The sequence below is a fragment of the Oncorhynchus kisutch genome, linkage group LG3, assembly GCF_002021735.2.
Source record: "Oncorhynchus kisutch isolate 150728-3 linkage group LG3, Okis_V2, whole genome shotgun sequence".
Classification (NCBI taxonomy): Eukaryota; Metazoa; Chordata; class Actinopteri; order Salmoniformes; family Salmonidae; genus Oncorhynchus; species Oncorhynchus kisutch.
In genome coordinates this window covers 52393694-52415178 of record NC_034176.2, presented here as the reverse complement: position 1 = coordinate 52415178, position 21485 = coordinate 52393694, and the positions used below count along the sequence as shown (strand labels likewise).

Sequence of the window (21485 nt, the reverse complement as noted above, 5' to 3'; positions counted from 1 at the left end):
TAGGACAATGGACGACACTCCAACAGATGAAAGGTGCAATTTGAATCCATAAAAATGAAGAAATAGAATGCATTGGGAATGTATTCAGACCCCTTGACTTTTCCCACAGTTTGTTATGTTACAGCCTAATTCAAAAATGTATTCAATTGTTTTTTCCCCTCATCAATCTACACACAATAACCAATCATGACAAAGCAAAAACAGGTTTTTAAAAATACAAAACTAAAATATTACATTTCAAGTATTCAGACCCTTTACTCAGTACTTTGTTGAAGAATATTTGGCAGCCATTACAGCCTCAAGTGTTCATGGGTATGACGCTACAAGCTTGGTCCATCTGTATTTGGTGAGTTTCTCCCATTCGTCTCTTCGGCTCCTCTCAAGCTCTGTCAGGTTGCATGGGGAGTGTCGCTGCACAGCTATTTTCAGGTCTCTCCAGAGATGTTCGATTGTGTTCAAGTCCGGGCACTGGCTGGGCCACTCAAGGACATTCAGAGACTTGTCCCAGAGCCATTCCTGCATTGTCTTGGCTGTGTGCTTAGGGTCGTTGTCCTGTTGGAAGGTGAACCTTCGCCCCAGCCTGATTTCCTGAGCGCTCTGGAGCATGTTTTCATCAAGGATCACTCTGTACTTTGCTACGTTCATCGTTCCCTCGATCCTGACAAGTCTCCTAGTCCCTGCTGCTGAAAAACATCCCCACAGTATGATGCTGTTAGCACCATGATTCACCGTAGGGATGGTGCCAGGTTTCCTCCAGATATGACGCTTGGCATTCAGACCAAAGTGTTCAATCTTGGTTTCATCAGACCAGATAATCTTGTTTCTCATGGTCTGAGAGTCTGGCCAGGAGGCCAGCTCTAGGAAGAGTCTTGTTGGTTTCAAATTTCTTCCATTTAAGAATGATGGAGGCCATTGTGTACTTAGGGACATTCAAAGATGCAGATTTTTTTTTTTACCCTTCCCCAGATCTGTCTCGGCGCTCTAAGAACAATTCTTTCAACCTTATGGCTTGGTTTTAACTCGGACATGCACTGTCAACTGTGGGACATTATATAGGCCGGTGTTTGCCTTTCCAAATCATGCCCTATCAATTGAATTTACCACAGGTGGTAAATTCATCAACTTGATTGATCAATGGAAACAGGATGCACCTGAGCTCAATTTCGAGTCTCACAGCAAAGGGGCTGAAAACTTTTGTAAATAATGTTTTTCTGTTTTTTAATACACTTGCAACAATGTCTAAAAAACTGTTTTTGCTTCGTCGTAATGGGGTATTGTGTGTAGATTGAGGTACATTTTTTAAACATTTAATCCATTTTAGAATAAGGTTGCCACGTAACAACATTTGGAAAAAGTCAAGGGGTCTGAATACTTTCAGAATGCACTGTATATAGATATACAGTACCAGTCAAGTTTGGACATACCTACTCATGCAAGGGTTTTTCTTTCATTTTAATATTGTCTACGCTGTAGAATAATAATGAAGACATCAAAACTCTGAAATAACACATTGAATCACGTGGTAAACAAATCAAAATATATTTGAAATTCTTCAAAGTAGCCACTCTTTGCCTTGAGGATAGTTTTGCACTCTCTTGGCATTCTCTTAACCAGCTTCATGAGTTAGTCACCTGGAATGCATTTCAATTAACAAGTGTGCCTTGCTAAAAGTTCATTTGTAGAATTTATTTCCTTCTTAATGTGTTTGAGCCAATCAGTTGGGTTGTGACAAGGTAGGGGTGGTATACAGAAGATGGACTTTTACCAAATAGGGCTAAGTCCATATTATGGAAAGAACAGCTCAAATAAGTAAAGTGAAGTGACTGTCCATTACTTTATGACATGAAGGTGTCACGATTTACTAGGAGTGGTGGGTGGAATCAGGCGCAGAGAGCAGGGTTCAGTAGATTGTCAATTTATTCTCCGGTGCACAAAAACGGTCACGCCAACACACAGGGCGCATACAATTGACCAGCCCAAACACAGGACCAAAATAGTCCGGAGAATAACCACACGAAAACCACCATACAACAGAGTAACAAAAACAATCCCGCACAAAACAAGGGCGGGACAACCTACTATATATAAGGACGCTAATTAAACTAAAATACACACAGGTGAAACTAATAAGACAAAACCAACAGACAAACGAAAAAGGGATCGGTAGTGGCTAGTAGGACGGTGACGACGACCGCCGAGCACCACCCGAACAGGCAGGGGAGCCAACTTCGGCGGAAGTCGTGACAGAAGGTCAGTCAAAAAACTTTGAAAGTTTCTTCAACTGCAGTCGCAAAAACCATCAAGCGCTATGATGAAACTGACTCTCATGAGGACCGCCACAGGAAAGGAAGACCCAGAGTTACCTCAGCTGCAGCTGACTGCACCTCAGATTGCAACCCAAATAAATGCTTCACAGAGTTCAAGTAACAGACACAGCTCAACATCAACTGTTCAGAGGAGACTGCGTGAATCAGGCCTTCATGGTCGAATTACTGCAATGAAACCACTACTAAAAGACACCAATAATAAGAAGAGACTTGCTTGGGCCAAGAAACATGAGCAATGGACATTAGACCAGTGGAAATCTGTCCTTTGGTCTGATGAGTCCAAATTTTAGATTTTTGGTTCCAACTGACAGGTCTTTGTGAGACACAGATTAGGTGAATGGATGATCTCCATATGTGGTTCCCATCACGAAGCATGGAGGAGGTGCTGTGGGGGTGCTTTGCTGGTGACACAGTCAGTGATTTATTTAAAATTCAAGGCACACTTAACCAGCATGGTTACCACAGCATTCTGCAGCGATACGCCATCCCATGTGGTTTGCTCTTAATGGGACTATTATTTGTTGTTCAACAGGACAATGACCCAACACACCTCGAGGCTGTGTAAGGGCTATTTGACCAAGAAGGAGAGTGATGGAGTGCTGCATCAGATGACCAAGCCTCCACAATCACCCAACTTTAACCCAATTGAGATGGTTTGGGATGAGTTGGACCACATTGTAAAGGAAAAGCAGCCAACAAGTGGTCAGCATATGTGGGAACTCCTTCAACACTGTTGAAAAAGCATTGCAGGTGAAGCTGGTTGAGAGAATTCCAAGAGTGTGCAAAGCTGTCATCATGTCAAAGGGTGGCTACTTTGATGAATCTCAAATATAAAATAGTTTTTGATATGTTTAACACCTTTGTGGTTAATACACGATACCATGTGTGTTTATTTCATAGTATTTAATAGTGTTTTATTTCATAAAAATATAGTTAAAGGGATAAAGGAAAGTATGTAGGACAATGTAAATACATGATTTCAATATGTCTAATACATTTGGATTTGGGGCCTGTAAAATCTTCGTAATGCAACCTATACAAAATTGACAGGGAACATGATCTTCAGGAAAAAAAATGAAGGTTGGGTAACATTGGATAAAAAAAGTTTCTGGACAAACTACAAAAAAGAAAAAGAAAACCCCCTGGACAAAGGAAAACCCTAGGATGAGTATGTGTCAACTTTTGACTGGTACTGTATGTGTATAACAGTGGAGGATCCTCAGAGGAGGAAGGGGACAATCATCCTCCTTAGTGAATTGTAAAACATTAAAGCTATCCCTTTTAGATAACACTATGTTAAATATAATCACGTCACCATTATTTGTCTGTTTGTGCCCCGCCTGTTAGCTTGCACGATTCTTGCCATTCTCCATCAATATCTCCAATCAACAAGCTGTTTTCTGGATGTTTTTACTTTGTCGTACCATTTTCATGAATGAAAAGCCCAGCGGGGACAGCTGTTTCTAAAATACTGGATCCAACATTAGGTTCACCATTTCATTTTAAGAATGTAAAATGTCAATAATAGTACAGAGAATAATTTTTTAAAGCTTTTATTTCTTTCATCACATTCCCAGTTTTCAGATGTTTACATACACTGAATTTGTATTTGGTAGCATTGCCTTTAAATTGTTTATCGTGGGTCAAATGTTTCGGGTAGCCTTCCACAAGCTTCCCACAATAAGTTGGGTGAATTTTGGCCCATTCCCTCTGACAGAGCTGGAGTAACTGAGTCAGGTTTGTAGGCCTCCTAGCTCGCACACACCTTTTCAGTTCTGTCCACAAATGTTCTATAGGATTGAAGTCAGGGCATTGTGATGGTCACTCCAATACCTTGACTTTGTTGTAATTAAGCCATTTTGCCACAACTTTGGAAATATGCTTGGTCATTGGTCACTCCAACCTAAGTGTATGTAAACTTCTGACTTCAACTGTATTTATATATTGGGCTAATTGAGGCAGTATGTACAGTTGAAGTCTGACGTTTACCGTGGCCATCACAAAGCCCTGACCTCAATCCTATAGAACATTTGTGGGCAGAACTGAAAAAATGTGTGCTTGCGAAGAAGCCTACAAACCTGACTCAGGTACACCACCTCTGTCAGGAGGAATGGGCCAAAATTCACCCAACTTATTGTGGGAAGCTTGTGGAAGGCTACCTGAAACATTTGAACCAAGTTAAACAATTTAAAGACAACGCTAACAAAAACTAATTGAGTGTAAGCTTCTGACTCCCTGGGAATGTGATGAAAGAAATAAAAGCTGAAAAAAATCATTCTCTCTACTATTATTCTGACATTTCACATTCTTAAAATAAAGTGGTGATCCTAACTGACCTAAGACAGGGAATTTTTACTTTGAAACAGCAAATATTTTATGGAATATCTACATAGGCTTACAGAGGCCCATTATCAGCAACCATCACTCCTGTGTTCCAATAACATGTTGTGTTAGCTAATCCAAGTTGATCATTTTAAAAGGCTAATTGATCATAAGAAAACCCTTATTCAATTATGTTAGCACAGCTGAAAACTGTTGTGCTGATTAAAGAAGCAATAAAACTGGCCACCTTTAGACTACTTGAGAGTCTGGAGCATCAGCATTTGTGGGGTTGATTACAGGCTCAAAATGGCCAGAAACAAATAACTTCTTCTAAAACTTATCAGTCTATTCTTGTTCTGAGAAATTAAGGCTATTCCATGTGAGAATTTGCCAGAGGAAGAGAGGCTATGCATCAAAAAAAGGCATGCAGCAGCAAACATGAGCGCGCACACACCCACACAGAGCAGAATGTCTTTTGAAGAAGCAGCATATTATGGGAGATAGACATCAGTCCTCATGGCAGTATGCTTTGACGCCGATGAGTGCCAGACACTGGGGACATGATTCGTACATTAAATCTTTATAGAGGAGCTAAATATAAATGCTATATTCTCAAAGCCAATTACGGATGGATGAGATCTGCGATGTGCAAGCTCGGAGTGAAACTCTGAGCGTCTGCTGAACTTTCCCTCTTGTATAGTTTTTTATGGGTCTTTCTAAATTGGTTAGTAACGAGCCAGCCTGCTGGCGTGACCTCCATTTTGAGGAGTTAATGTATACTGGTGGGGTTGCCAAGGTTCCCACGACCGTCACATCTGAGATCTACATTCATTACTTGTATAATTGGAATTTGATTTTTTTTAAAACATTTTCATTATTCATATAATGTATCTGGGGTAAATATAATCCTTTCCATCTCTAGAATTTCTGAAAAATAAATGTGCCAACTGTTGCATAAAATGTATTGTCGGGCTGCAACAGTGTGCCTTGATGTTGCAAATCTATAAATTATAACTAAATAAACCCCCAAGCAATTGGACATATGGATTGGTTGAATGAGTAGCAATTTGGCCGAGGCATTTGCATTGGTGGATCACACCGTACCAAACGTGATCGCAGCCATTTGACCAGAGAGCCTGAAGTGTTAGCCAGTTATGGGAGCTCCAGCCATAGAAAAACAATTAAATTGTCAACTAAATTAATACAGAGTTAACATGTTAAGGTACATGATTTATGCATACGCACTTTGGATGGTGTCCTCATTGATCGTGTCCCCACCTATACATATCTGGGCATCTGGATTGACAAAAAGCTATCTTTCAAAAAGCATGTTGATGAGTTAGTTAAGAAATTAAGAATTCAAATAGGCTTCTATAGGAACTGGTCCTGTCTTTTTTTAAATAGCTGAAAACAAATCATTCAGTCAACATTCCGATTATTGACTATGGCGGTATCGTCTATATGAATGCAGCTGCCACTGTGTTGAAGTCTTGAATGCAGTTTATCATAGCAAATTGCGCTTTTTTACGGGTGATAGGTTTAGTACACATCATTGCATTTTGTATCAGAATGTGCGATGGCTCTCCTTAAAACCTGTTGAGTGTAGGGGGCAGTATTTTGACATTTGGATGAAAAACATACCCAAATTAAACTGCCTATTTCTCAGGCCCAGAAACTAGAATATGCATATAATTGTCAGATTAGGATAGAAAACACTCTAAAGTTTCCAAAACTGTCAAAAATATTGTCTGTGAGTATAACAGAACTGATATTGAAAATCAGGAAAATAAAACCAGGAAGTGGCTACTATTTTGAAAGCTCCATGTTCCATAGGCTGCCTTCGCTCTATTTAAAGGGATATCAACCAGATTCCCTTTCCTATCACTTCCTCAAGGTGTCAACAGTCTTTAGACATAGTTTCATGCTTTATTTTGAAAAATGAGTGAGAAAGATAACATCATGTCAGTGGATAGCTGGGTGTTCGCATGAGTTTTGCTTGCACAACAGAGTGGGGCAGCCATGGTCTCTCCCTCTCCTATTGAAAAAGCGACAGTCCCGGTTGATATATTATCAATTATATATTTTAAAAACAACCTGAGGATTGATTATAAAAAACGTTTGACATGTTTCTGTGGACATTTTGGATACTATTTTGAATTTTCGTCTGTGATGTCGTGACCGCTTGCACCTGTGTATTTCTGAACATAACGTGCCAAACAAATGGAGGTATTTTGGATATAAAAATAATCTTTATGGAACAAAAGCAACATTTATTGTGTAACTGGGAGTCTGAGAGATGAGAGATTGAAAACATCCAACGATCATCAAAGGTAAGCGATTTAATCTATTGCTTTTCTGACTTTCGTGACCAATCTACTTGGCTGCTAGGTGTTTGTAATATTTTGTCTACTGAGAGAGATGTTCTTACATAAACACTTGTTATGCTTTCGCCGAAAAGCTGTATTGAATTCTGACACGCATGGTGGATTAACAACAAGCTAAGCTGTATTTTGCTATATATGGCACTTGTGATTTCATGAAAATTAAATATGTTTAGTAATTTTATTTAAATTTGGCGCGCTGTGCAGCGGGTGTTGATGGAAATAATCCCGCTAACGGGATGGGTGCATCAAGAAGTTAATAAAATACAAAAATAAACAAATTTAGTTTGTGGTACTGTTATTAATCACCTGAGTGACCTCGCCAGCCAGGGTAGTGCAATAAGTCCTTCTGGAAGTGCAACGAATATGATTATTTTGAAAGCCGTTGTCAGATAATGCTCGCTCCAAGTTTTGCTGGATACGCGGTTCTTTCAGCTCCTGTAATATCATCTGGAGGAGCTCCTGACATACTTTTAAGGCAAGGTCGGACATCACCAACAAACTAACATGGTCCAAGCACACCAAGACAGTCGTGAAGAGGGCATGACAAAACCTATTACCCCTCAGAAGATTGAAAAGATTTGGCATGGGTCCTCAGATCCTCAAAAGATTCTATAGCTACACCATCGAGAGCATCCTGACGGGTTGTATCACTGCCTGGTATAGCAACTGCTTGGCCTATTACCGCAAGGCACTACAGAGGGTAGCTTCCTGCCATCCATGACCTCTATACCAGGCAGTGTCAGAGGAAGGCCCTAAAAATTGTCAAAGACTCCAGTCACCCTAGTCATAGACTGTTCTCTGCTACCGCACGGCAAGCGGTACCGGAGCACCAAGTCTAGGTCCAAGAGACTTCTAAACAGCTTCTACCCAAAAGCCATAAGACTCCTGAAGATCTCACAAAATGGCTACCCAGACTATTTGCCCTGTCGCCCCAACCCCTTCGTCCTTTACGCTGCTGCTACTCACTGTTATTATCTATGCATAGTCACTTTAATAACTCTACCTACATGTACATATTACCTCAACTTCCTCCTGTCGCCATCCTGACCCTAACAGAATTGGCTAATACTTGTGGGAGGCAATTTGTTTCAGGGTACATTGAATTTGACCTCAGGGAGAGTTATTTGTCATTTCCTGTTCATGTGATTTAACAAACTGCATGGACAGGAAATGAAAAGTAACTCTCTCAGAGGTCAAATTCACTCTACCCTGAAACAAATAACATCCCCATCTTAACATTCCTCCTTTCCCTAGCAGAATTGGCTAACATTCTGACATGCTAGATGTAAGAAATGACAGAGGTGGTGGTGTCATTTGGAAATGTGAATTTAGATTTTCCAATCAGACAAATCAATGGTGCTATTCAGTGGGTTTTTGCATTATTACATCCTCGAAAACACTGTTGCTGATGAGCTATTCTGTTGATAATCTGCACGCCTCTAAATGCATAGCCTGTATCCCAAATGGTTGCCTTATTCCCTATGGGCCCTGGTCATAAGTAGTGCACTATATACTGTAGGGAATAGGGTGCCATTTAGCATGCACATATAGAATAATCCACCACAACAAAACCTAATTGGAGGCATTGCATGCCCAGAGGATTGTGGCAAGCAGTTTGATTTCCCTAAATCATAAAGTATCGGAAGTAAACACAAGCTTGGCTTGTTTGAATCAGATGAAGAGTCCCAGCTAATGTCAACAGACAGATGTGCACATTTCCATAATTCAAAGGCCCAATCTGTGATATGGAAACAATGTATAGCCTTAACATATGGTTTCACCTCACAGACTGTCAATCCTTGCATCTAAAGCTTGGTCTATCTAATTTGAGAATTATTAGATGGTAAACCAAGTGGGGTGGGGGCTTCCATTTTCTTGTTTTTTCTGATTAAGGATTGGGCCTTAAACTTAATTAGGTAGTTTGTTTATCTGATATAAGATCTGCATCTCCAACACCCCCCCCCCCCCCCCCACGTCTTTCCCACCTTTTTAAAACGGTCTCTTGATCTGACAGCCCCAGTGTAACTGCAGTGTGTGGTGTGATAGAAAAATGACTTAATCAACTGATCTATTTGATATTAATGGTTAACAATTCATATTTTAACTAATAGTAAGACATTTCTGTCCTACTAGTGTCTGTGTTTTCATGGGCTCCACTCTAGTGCCCTGCAGCTAATCTGGGTTTATGGTCACTGGAGATGGCTTGAGCTGACAAATTAGTTAAAGACTGCGTTACATAGACAAGAATGTGTTTTCCTAGAGATAGCTTAGGAGTAGAACGATCCCTGATTGTCTCATAATCATCCTTGCACCTGGGAAACTAGCCAGGGTGGGGTTAAGACAACGACCCACATGCAGATAACGACAGGATGAACCCAGAGTGCATTATGATGCTCCTTGGTCTGCTTGAGGGGGGTTGAACCAACCATGACTGAGCATTGTTAGTGCCAGCTATATGTAGTACTCTGCATTTGTGTAAAATGTAGGTTACTCGGTCCAACACTCAAGGGTGTGGGGTCGCCCAGCCTCATTATTACAATAATTTATCAATATTAAATGAACAAGTCTATCTCAGTACTAAATTTCCACGACAGCAGCCACGTCCTGACCCCAGTTTGACAACAGTGTGGTGCTGCGTCCTGACCCCTCTCCAGCTGAAGGACAGTGTGTGTGGCTCCAGAGTACACCGACCTGAGGTCAAATGGCTCTCACAACCACTCACGGTCTTCTGAGAGGCAGAGAGAGAAGGATTCTCAAGTCACCATGAGCTGTAATGTGTTGCTTCTCTCAACCAGCACTGAGTAAAACTATAAAATTATAAAACTCTGTTTTCAAGCTTCTCAGAGTGCTGATATAGGTTCAGCTCTCTGGGTCCATGTAATCGTATTCCTTGTGATCTAAAGGGCTAAACTGATCCTAAATCAGCACTCCTTCTCTGAGAAACGTTGTACTGCTCCTGTTCTGTAGTTTTGTACAAATCTCAGACTAAAACAAACTGAGAGGATTAATCTGGCCTACTTTGGCACTGTGAGAGTTGTGTGTTAACTATAAGAAGTGAGTGCACTCTGTGTTTACCAAGACACAATACATGCCAACCTTAAGACCGCATTTCACTGTAAGGTTTACACCTGTTGTATTCGGCGCATGTGACAAATAAAATTTGATTTGAAATTACCGATAATCCTCAGGATGTTAGTTACGGAAAATTAGGAAGTGTATGTGTGGGTGTGTGTGCTTGTGTTGGCCTACCGAAATGTTCAAAGTATGTGTGTGTGCATATTTGGCCTACCTGTGCAGGAATAGTCATCCACTCTGATGAAGCCAGGTAGACAGTCACAGCGATGGCTGCCGAGTAGGTTCACACACGCCGTGTTAGCCTGGCAGTAGTGCATCTGGGTGACACACTCATCGATATCTGAGAGAGGAGAATCCACACAGAGGAGTTGTAAATATATAATATTTTATATATATTGTTTATGGGTAGTGACATTTGGACTGTAGAGAGGGGGGCAGGGCCCCCCCCTGGGTGCACATTTAGTTTTTTTGCCCTAGCACTACATAGCTGATTCAAATATCCAACTCCTCATCAAGCCTGAATTATTTGAATCAGCTGTGTAGTGCTCTGGCAGAAAACAAAACGCGCACCCAGGGGGGGCCCCAGGACCGAGTTTAGGAAACCCTGGTCTAGTGGTTAGTGCTGTAGACCCCAGGCCACATGTACCTGTATCGGTGTGGGTTCAAATCTGTCCCACTACCTTTTGATACTCTCATATCTTATTTTACCCCACTATGCCTCTACGAATGTAGAAAAAAAAAGTTTGAAAAAAGAAGTGGAGTTCACTCCTTCAGAGAGAAAGAGGCAGCATCCCAAGTGACACCCTCTTCCCTTTATTTAAATGTTTTATTTTTTTATTTCACCTTTATTTAACCAGGTAGGCCAGTTGAGAACAAGTTCTCATTTACAACTGCGACCTGGTCAAGATAAAGCAAAAGCAGTGCGACAAAAACAATAACATAGAGTTAAACATGGGATAAACAAAAGTACAGTCAATAACACAATAGAAAAATCTGTATACAGTGTGTGCAAGGCAATAAATAGGCCATAGTTGCGTAGTAATTACAATTGAGCAATTAACACTGGAGTGATAGATGTGCAGATGAGGATGTGCAAGCAGAAATACTGGTGTGCAAAAGAGCAGAAAAACAAATATGGGATGAGGTAAGTAGTTGGTTGGATGGGCTATATACAGATGGGCTGTGTACAGCTGCAGCGATCGGTAAGCTGCTCTGACAGCTGATACTTAAAGTTAGTGATGGAGATATAAGTCCCCAACTTCAGTGATTTTTACAATGCGTTCCAGTTATTGGCAGCAGAGAACTGGAAGGAAAGGCGGCCAAAGCAGGTGTTGGCTTTGGGGATGACCAGTGAAATATACCTGCTGGAGTGTGTGCTACAGGTGGGTATTGCTATGGTGACCAGTGAGCTGAGATAAGGCAGAGCTTTAGCTAGCACAGACGTATCGATGACCTGGAGCCAGTGGGTTTGGCGATGAATATGTAGCGAGGACCAGCAAACGAGAGCATACAGGTCGCAGTGGTGGGTAGTGTATGGGGATTTGGTGAAAAAATGGATGGCACTGTGATAGACTGCATTCAATTTGCTGAGTAGAGTGTTGGAGGCTATTTTGTAAATGACATCACCGAAGTCAAGGATTGGTAGGATAGTCACTTTTACGAGGATGTGTTTGGCAGCATGAGTGAAGGAGGCTTTGTTGCAAAATAGGAAGCAGATTCTAGATTTCATTTTGGATTGGAAATACTTAATGTGAGTCTGGAAGGAGGGTTTACAGTCTAGCCAGACACCTAGGTATTTACAGTTGTCCACATATTCTAAGTCAGAACCATAAAGAGTTGTGATGCTAGTCAGGCGGGTGGGTGCGGGCAGCGATCGGTTGAAGAGCATACATATAGTTTTACTAGCATTTAAGAGCATTTGGAGGCCACGGAAGGAGTGTTGTATGGCATTGTAGCTCCTTTGGAGGTTTGTTAACACAGTGTCCAAAGAAGGGCCAGATGTATACAGAATGGTGTCATCTGCGCAGAGGTGGATCAAATAATCACCCGCAGAAAGAGCGACATCATTGATATATACAGAGAAAGAGTTGGCCCGAGAATTTAACCCTGTGGCACTCCCATAGAGACTGCCAGAGGGCCAGGCAACAGGCCCTCCAATTTGACACACTGAACTCTATCTGAGTAGTAGTTAGTGAACCAGGCAAGGCAGTCATTAGAGAAACCAAGGCTGTTGAGTCTGCCGATAAGAATGTGGTGATTGACAGAGTCAAAGGCCTGGGTGAGGCCAATGAAGAGTCACAGTACTGTCTTTTATCGATGCCAGTTGTGATATCATTTAGGACCTTGAGCGTGGCTGAGGTACACCCGTGACCAGCTCGGAAACCGGATTGCTTAGTGGAGGAGTTACGGAGGGATTCAAAATGGTCGGTGATCTGTTTGTTCACTTGGCTTTCGAAGACTTTAGAAAGGTAGGATGGATATAGGTCTGTAACAGTTTGGGTCTGGAGTGTCTTCCCCTTTGAAGAATGGGATGTTTGCGGCCACTTTCCAATCTTTAGGAATCTCAGATGATACGAAAGAGAGGTTGAAAAGACAAGTAATAAGGGTTGCAACAATGGATAGAGCCCTATGGGCCTTGATCAAAGTAGTGCACTATAAAGGGAAGAGTGTGCCATTTGGTACACAGTCATAGAGGGCTGTATCATTACTCAGTTGGGTTTATTTGACCTCCATACAATGTAATTTCATTTTTTTTATCTGACCTTTATTTAACTAGGCAGGTCAGGTAGCTTCAAGGTTAGAGAGTTATTATTATTTAAACACTCTGAGCACGTGGAAAGGCACTATTATGTATATAATTATTATTAAAGGAGTCATCGATATCTGAAGGAGGAGTTGAGAACAGTCACACCTAAACATGATTCATCCTAAAACGGGAAAGTTACACGTTTCAAGAACAACGAAATTAGCACCAACTAATCAAATCCAATTGTATTGGTCACATGCGCCGAATACGTGTTGTATTCGGCGCATGTGACCAATACAATTGGATTTGATTAGTTGGTGCTAATTTCGTTGTTCTTGAAACGTGTAACTTTCCCAGACCAGGAGTGAAATGTCTACTTAAAAGCCCATTCCCAACAATGCAGAGTTTAAAAAGAAGACAAATATTTGCTCAATAAAAAAGGAAACAGTAACACAATTTAAAAACAACCAAGCTATATACAAGGAATACCAGTACTGAGTCAATTTGCAGGTGTACGAGGTAGTTGAGATCATTTACGTAATACAGTATGTACAGTAGATGTGGGTCGGGGTAAAAGTGACCAGGCAATTAGAAAATACACTGTATACTAAACACTAAGGACATCTGCTTTTTTCATGACATAGACTGACCAGGTGAATTCAGGTGAAAGCCATGATCCCTTATTGATGTCACTTGTTAAATCCACAGCAATCTGTATCGATGAAGGGGATGAGGACAGTTAAATAATTATTTTAAAGCCTAGGGGGGTTCAACTCAATATTAGGAAGTTGTTCTTAATGTTTTGCACACTCAGTGTATAATAAACATAGTAGCAGCAGCAGCAGTGTTTGTGAAGCGTGAAAGTGTGTCTGTGCGTGGCTTCAATATGCATATGTGTGTGCGTGTGTATGTTTTGTATGTATGTATGTATGTATGTATGTTTGAGTGTGCATAGAGCCAATGCAATGCAAAACAATTAAGATGAATAAAGTGGGTGGATGTAAAATATCCTGGTAGCCATATGGTTAACTGTTCAGCAGTCCTATGGGTTGGGCGTAGAAGCTGTTCAGCTGTCTTTTGGTCCCAGACTTGGCGCTCTGGCATTGCTTGCAGTGCGGTAGCAGAGAGAACAGTCTATGACTTGGATGGCTGGAGTCTTTGACAACTTTTAGGGCCTCCCTCTGACACCGCCTGGTAAAGAGGTCCTGGATGGCAGAGAGTTCGGCCCCAGTGATGTATGCACTGGGGATTGCATTACCCTCTGCATTATGCATTACCCTCTGTAGCGCCTTGCTGTCGGATGCCGAGCAGTTGCCATACCAAGCGGTGATGCAGCCAGTCAAGATGCTCTCAATGGTGCAGCCAACTAGCACCAATTGAATTTTAAACTCAGCACATTGCAAACATCTCCGATGAGTCGAGCAATTGCCCGTTGCGACCATCGTGCATGAAGACATGAAGAAGCCTAGACACAAAAATACACTGAAGCGAAATGTGTCGAGAGCGGATAATTAACTGCTCATCAATTACCTTGCACTTCACTGTCACCAGCAACTTGGTGCTGGGAAGTGCCCTTGACACACTGCGAAGTAGTAAGTCATCATTACTGAAATTGAAAGCAGTGTGTGTGTGTGTGTGTGTGTGTGTGTGTGTGTGTGTGTGTGTGTGTGTGTGTGTGTGTGTGTGTGTGTGTGTGTGTGTGTGTGTGTGTAAAAAAATAGAGTTAAATATGTGTGTGCATGCATGTACTGTGCATTCAGAAAGTATTGTTTTTGTTGTATTACAGCCTGAATTTAAAATGGATTACACTGAGATTTGTCACTGGCTGACAATACCACATAATGTGAACGTGGAATTATATTTGTTATGATGTTTATATTTAGAAATTAAATTTAAAAAGGAAAAGGTTCAGTATGCTTTCCACCAGACACTAGGAGGTGAATTCACCTTTCAGAATTTTGAAAAGAATAATGGTCAAATGTTGCACAATCCAGGTGTGGAAAGCTCTTAAAGAATTACCCAGAAAGACTCACAGCTGTAATCGCTGCCAAATGTGCTTCTAAAAAGTATTGACTCAGGGGCGTGAATATTTAACGTACCAGTCCAAAGTTTGGACTCAAACCTCTATTGTCACTATTTTTGACATTATAGAATAATAGTGAAGACATCAAAACTATGAAATAACACATATGGAATCATGAAGAAACCAAAAAGGTGTTAAACAAATCAAAATAGATTTTATATTTGAGATTCTTCAAAGTAACCACCCATTGCCTTGATGGCAGCTTTGCACACTCTTGGCATTCTCTCAACCAGCGTCATGAGGTAGTCACCTGGAATGAAATTTAATTTAGAAAAAAGTACAAAGTTAATTTGTGGAATTTCTTTCCTTCTTAAGACCTCTTTGGGATAGGGAGCAGTATTTTCACGTCCAGATGAAAAGCGTGCCCAAAGTAAACTACCTGCTACTCAGGCCCAGAAGCTAGGATATGCATATAAATGGTATATTTGGATAGGAAACACTCTAAAGTTTCTAAAACTGTTAAAATCATGTCTGTGAATATAACTGAACTTATTTTGCAGGCAAAACCCAGAGGACAAACTATCAGTGAAAAGAAATGTGAGGTCAATGTGTTTTCTATGGGAAACTAGATTTATGAGGCACCTGGTTGTAGTTCCTATGGCTTCCACTAGATGTCAACAGTCTTTTCCTTTAAAAAATGAGTGTCAAGCCAAGCTCCTTTGTTTGGTGCGCACGACCTGGACTTTGATTTTATCCGCTATTGAACACAGTATATTCCGTCTTAAATTGTATTGATTATTTAAGTTTTAGGATACCTAAAGTTGGATTAGGAAAATTGCTTGAAATGTTTGGACCAAGCGTACAGGTAACTTATTAGATCATTTGTAGTCATGTTGGGCGAGTTGGAACAGGTGTATTTCTGAATCAAACGCGCCAAATAAATTGACATTTTGGAGATATAAAGAAGGTGTTTATCGAACAAGAGGACAATTTGTGATGTTTCTGGGACATATTGGAGTGCCAACAGAAGAAGATCTTCAAAGGTAAGGCATGAATTATATCGTTATTTCTGACTTTCGTGTCGCACCTGCTTGGTTGAAATATGATTTTCATGTGTTTGTATGATGGGGCGCTGTCCTCAGATAATCGCATGGTTTGCTGTCGCTGTAAAGTCTTTTTGGAATCTGACATGGTGGCTGGATTAACAAGAAGTTAAGCTTTATTTTGGTGTATTGCACTTGTGATTTTAAGAAAGTTAAATATTTCTAATAATTTGAATTACTGCGCTCTGCAATTTCACCGGATGTTGTCGAAACGTTCCGCTAACGGAACGTCTAGACGTAATGTGTTTGAGCCAATCAGTTTTGTTGTGACAAGGTAGGGGTGTTATACAGAATATAGCCCTACTTGGTAAAAGACCAAGTCCATATTATGGCAAGAACAGCTAAAAAGAGCAGAGAAATGACAGTCCATCATTACCTTTAGACACAAAGGTCAGTCAATCTTGAAAATTTCAAGAACTTTGAACGTTTCTTCAAGTGCAATTGCAAAAACCATTAAGCACTATGATGAAACTGACTCTCATGAGGACCGCCACAGGAAAGAAAGACCGAGTTACCTCTGCTGCAGAGAATACGTTCATTAGAGTTAACTGCACCCCAGGACAATGATGCAACACACCTCCAAGTTCTGTTTGACCAAGAAGGATAGCGATGGTGCTGCATCAGATAACCTGACCTCCACAATCACACAACCTCAACCCAATTGAGATGGTTTGGGATGAGTTGGACCACAGAGAAAGGAAAAGCAGCCAACAAGTTCTCAGGATATATGGGAACTCCTTCAGTACTGTTGGAAAAGTATTTCAGGTGAAGCTGGTTGAGAAAATTCCAATAGTGTGCAAAGCTGTCATCAAGGCAAAGGGTGGCTACTTTGAAGAATCTAAAATCTAAAATCTACTTTGATTTGTTTAACACTTGTTTTGGTTACTAAATGTTACTAATATGTGTTATTTCATAGTTTTCACTATTATTCTACAATGCAGAGAATAGTATAAATAAATAAAAACCCTGGAGGTTTAGGTGTGTCCAAACTTTTGACTGGTACTTTATGAAAATTACATACTTCTGTAACCAAAACTTCTGTGAAAAACATGTTTTCACTTTGTCACTAGGGGGCATTGCGTGTAGAACAGTGAGAGAAAAAAACACAATTTAATCCATTTTGAATTCAGGCTAACAAAACAAAATGTGGAGTAAGTCAAATGGTACGAATACTTTCTTAAGGCACTGTATGTACCAATGTTTTAGCTAAAGGTGGGCTGTACTGTACAAGCTGTATTGTATGGGGGCCCTAAACAGTAGTCGGTAATGGTACAATACTGTATAAGTAAATAGCCTTGCACAAAATGTGGCTTGTGGTAGCCAGAATGGTTAATGGGAGCAGGATCTCTTGTTTCTGTAGCTTGAGGCAGCTGATGTACAAGTACACACCCTAGACAGAATGTTAGTCTATTGCAGGGCGTTATCCCCAATATACCTCCTTAATGCTGAGTGCCAAGCAGAGACATATTCGGTCCCATTTTACAGAAATAGGAAAAGAGGGAGAGGGATGAGTGAGAGAGGAGAGAAAAGATGAAAGGCACACACCAAGCCCGGGAGAGATTCTGACACAAAAATACCCAGGTAATACTGTATCAGGTTAGATTACAACCAGGCTAAGCGCATAATATTTCCTCTGCTAACGTACCTTGAAACTCATCTTTATAAGCATTAAAACACTGATTGAGTTAAGGAAAGCTTTAACTATGTACAGACTCGGTGGGTGAGCATAGCCTTGCTATAGAGAAAGGTTGCCGTAGGCAGACCTGGCTCTCAAGAGAAAACAGGCTACGTGCACACAGCCCACAAAATGAGATGGAAACTGAGTTTCACTTCCTAACCTCCTGCCAAATGCATGACCATATTAGATACACATATTTCCTTCAGATTAAACAGTCCCACTAATCATTTGAAAACAAATCCAACTTTAATAAACTCCCACATATATTGGGTGAAATACCACAGTGTGCTAACAAACACAATTGTAACTACGACACATATTTATGTGTATTTATTTTCCCTCTTGTACTTTAAAATCAATCCCATATACTATGTTATTACAAAAAAAAGGTTTTAAATACTTTGGTAATGCCTATACGGAATACTGTCAAATGCTTCTCAAAAATGTCCTCTGGTGGTCAAAATAGCAATAACTTGCAGTAACAGAAGAAATGGGCTGAGAATTAAATGTCATGCCACAGAATGCTGCAGCAGCACGCAGGGTGTGCCGCAACAAAGACATTTGGCTTAATTAATTTCATTAATATTATGGTCTATCCATTAAGAGAAATATTGTCAGTTTGTAAATTCATACCGTTTCGCTCACTGGACGTTGGGGCCAAGAAGTAGGATTGATTTGAGCGTTCTAGCCTTACAACGGCAGTCAAGCACCCAAGCTAACATTGGCTCACTACTTCCAGACACAAATGAGATGCCTCTGACCATTTTACTGGCCCTAGCAGAGCTGGTAAGGCAGTTTTCGTGTTAACCAGAGCGTTGGTGACTGTAAATGTGCTGCTGGAAACAATTTAATTATGCTTTTTCCCCCACGTTTACTGACACCGGCCATATTCAACGGGTGTTGAGCGCTGGTAAAGTAATTATTCTGCACTCTGGTACACTCAGATGAGAGTGCTCTGAAATCCGAGTAGATAGTTGGCTGAACACATGACATTTTTAACAACATTCTTTTCTGATAAAAACGAGTTAATTGCATCTGCCGTGGAGCCCAGTTTCATAATATGACCATATTTCCCAGCTGCTTGCCGTCGTTTTGAAGTAATCGTATTTGATTTATATCGACACTATCTATTTCAGATATTGCTACTATGCAGGTAAACATTTGGCTGTACCGTTTACACTTGTAGAGACCATCCACTTAGCAAGACTTAGCGAAATATTGATATATACAATTAATATTGATATGTGTGGTTGTAACATGATTTTGTGACATACCACAACAATATGTGACCGTATCAAGTGTCCACCACATAAATATAAATATACATAAATGTACATGCATCTGTTTATGTACTGTACATGTGCACCTCACTCAGGTTGTATGGCCTTAACTTATGTATGGAATACTATGTGATAAGTGCATGTGGAACAGTATATAAAGTATGCTAATGTACTGATGTGAAAGCATTTGGGCAGTGTTGTAAAGTATTTAAGTAAAAATACTTGAAAGTATTTTGGGGGGGTATCTGTACATTAATTTACTATTTATATTTTTTGCAACTTTTACTTCACCAAATTCCAAAATAAAATGTATTTTTTATTCCATACATTTTCCCTGACACCCAAAAGTACTTGTTACATTTTGACTAGAAAATTGTCAAATTCACACACTTATCAAGAGAACATCCCTGGTCATCCCTACTGCATTTTATCTGGCAGACTCACTAAACACATGCTTCGTTTGTAAATCATGTCTGAGTGTTGGGAGTGTGCCCCTGGCTATCCATCAATAAAATAGAACAATTCAATTGGGCTGTCTGATTTGATAGAAGGAATGTTAAATTATTTATACTTTTGATAGTTAAGTACATTTTAGTTATGACATTTACTTTTGATGCTTAAGTATTTTTAAAACCAAATACTTTTAGACTTTTACTTCAGACATTTTCTATTAAGGTATCTTTACTTGTACTCAAGCAAGACAATGTAGTACTTTTTCTACCACTGGATGTGGCTGGTGTAATGAACATGATGGTAGACAGAGAGCTGGTTTCAAGCACAGGGTGCAGCAGATGTTTATTGTAAAGGACCACAGGATGAGGCAGGTAGCTGGGTCCAGGGGTAGGCAGAATTTCATACACAGGGGGTCCAAAAAGGCAACAGTACAGGTAGGGAAAAGGCTAGTAACATCATCCGGGAGATCAGGCAATAGATTGATAACATGAAATCCGATCCTAAAGTACAGGTAGGGAATAGGCAAAAGGCGTCATTAGTGAGGCAGGCAAAAACTATCATACACGGGAGGATTCAATTACGGGAAAAACCAGCGCTCTGAATAGAAGTGTGTTACAAAACAAACAATACCTCACAATGATGAGGTGCAAAGAACTAAATAGTGTGTGATAACAGGTGATCAGAATTCAGGTGATTGGGATCTGGAGAGTGAGCTGCGTTCAGGAGAACTATGTGTTTGAGAGTGTGAGCTGGAAAGTGGGCTGGAAAGTGAGCTGCGTTCAGGGATCTACGTGTTTGAGAGCATGAGTTGAAAGCAGACGTTATAACATTTATTTCAAATGACCCATCAATTTAGACAAGTGTGTCTGAGTAAGCGTCCTCTAATATTTATTAAATATTTTTTATCCTTTACACTTTCTGTTTACCGGAAATAATTCCTTATTGTAGTCTACTACAACTTTATTCTCTACCACAACACACTGGCTTAAGAGGGTGGGAGCGATACTGCAGACAAAGAAGAGCTCTTCAGGAAGTGTACCACATTATTCAAGGGCCATTTTCTCAAATGTGGGGTTACAATTCTATCAACTTTCAAAGCATAATTACTTTCCCATTGTGCCTCAACTGCAATGTATAATATACCATTTTGTAGCTCTGAGTCTCTACTTTTATACAATGTAAAAAATACAATTTCAAATGTTGCTAAATGAGGCCGAATAGAGGTCACAAATGTATAATTCTTGTGCAATTTACACTACCGTTCAAAAGTTTAGGTTCACTTAGAAATGTCCATGTTTTTGAAAGAAAAGCTAAATGTTTTTGTCCATTTTAAAATAACATCAAATTGATCAGAAATACAGTGTAGACATTGTTAATGTTGTAAATGACTATTGTAGCTGGAAATGGCAGGTCATTTTTTTAAATGGAATATCTATAGGCATACAGAGGCCTATTATCAGCAACCATCACTCCTGTGTTCCAATGGTATGTTGTGTTAGCTAATCCAAGTTGATCATTTTAAAAGGCTAATTGATCATTAGAAAACCCTTTTGCAATTATGTTAGCACAACTGAAACTGTTGTTCTGATCAAAGAAGCAATAAAACTGGCCGCCTTTAGACTACTTGAGTATCTGGAGCATCAGCATCTGTGGGTTCAATTACAGGCTCAAAATGGCCAGAAACAAATAACTTTCTTCTGAAACTTGTCAGTATAATCTTGTTCTGAGAAATGAAGGCTACTCCACGGCAGAAATTGCCCACCAAAACTCATGGACCAGGCAAGGATGGCATTAATCAGAGAGGAAACAAAGAGACCAAGGATAACCCTGAAGGAGCTGCAAAGCTCCACAGTGGAGATTGGAGTAGCTGTCCATAGGACCACTTTAAGCCATACACTCCACAGAGCTGGGCTTTACGGAAGAGTGTCCAGAAAACATATGGAAGAAGGTACTCTGGTTAGATGAGACTCAAAGGGAGATTTTTGGCCATCAAGGAAAACATTATGTCTGGCGCAAACCCAACACCTCTCATCACCACGAACATCATCCCAGGGACTGCAAAATGGTCAGAATTGAAGGAATGATGGATGGCGC

At 40.3% G+C, this 21485-nt stretch overlaps 1 protein-coding gene across 1 annotated transcript in view; it reads right to left on the bottom strand.

The window, feature by feature from the left end:
* The window catches only part of LOC109872624 (protein kinase C-binding protein NELL1), a 424089-nt gene that overhangs the window by 91547 nt on the left and 311057 nt on the right, over window positions 1-21485 (bottom strand). The window contains exon 13 of the mRNA XM_020463927.2: window positions 10323-10448. Within this exon, the coding sequence (XP_020319516.1) occupies window positions 10323-10448 (126 nt within the window). The remainder of the gene's footprint in view (window positions 1-10322; window positions 10449-21485) is intronic.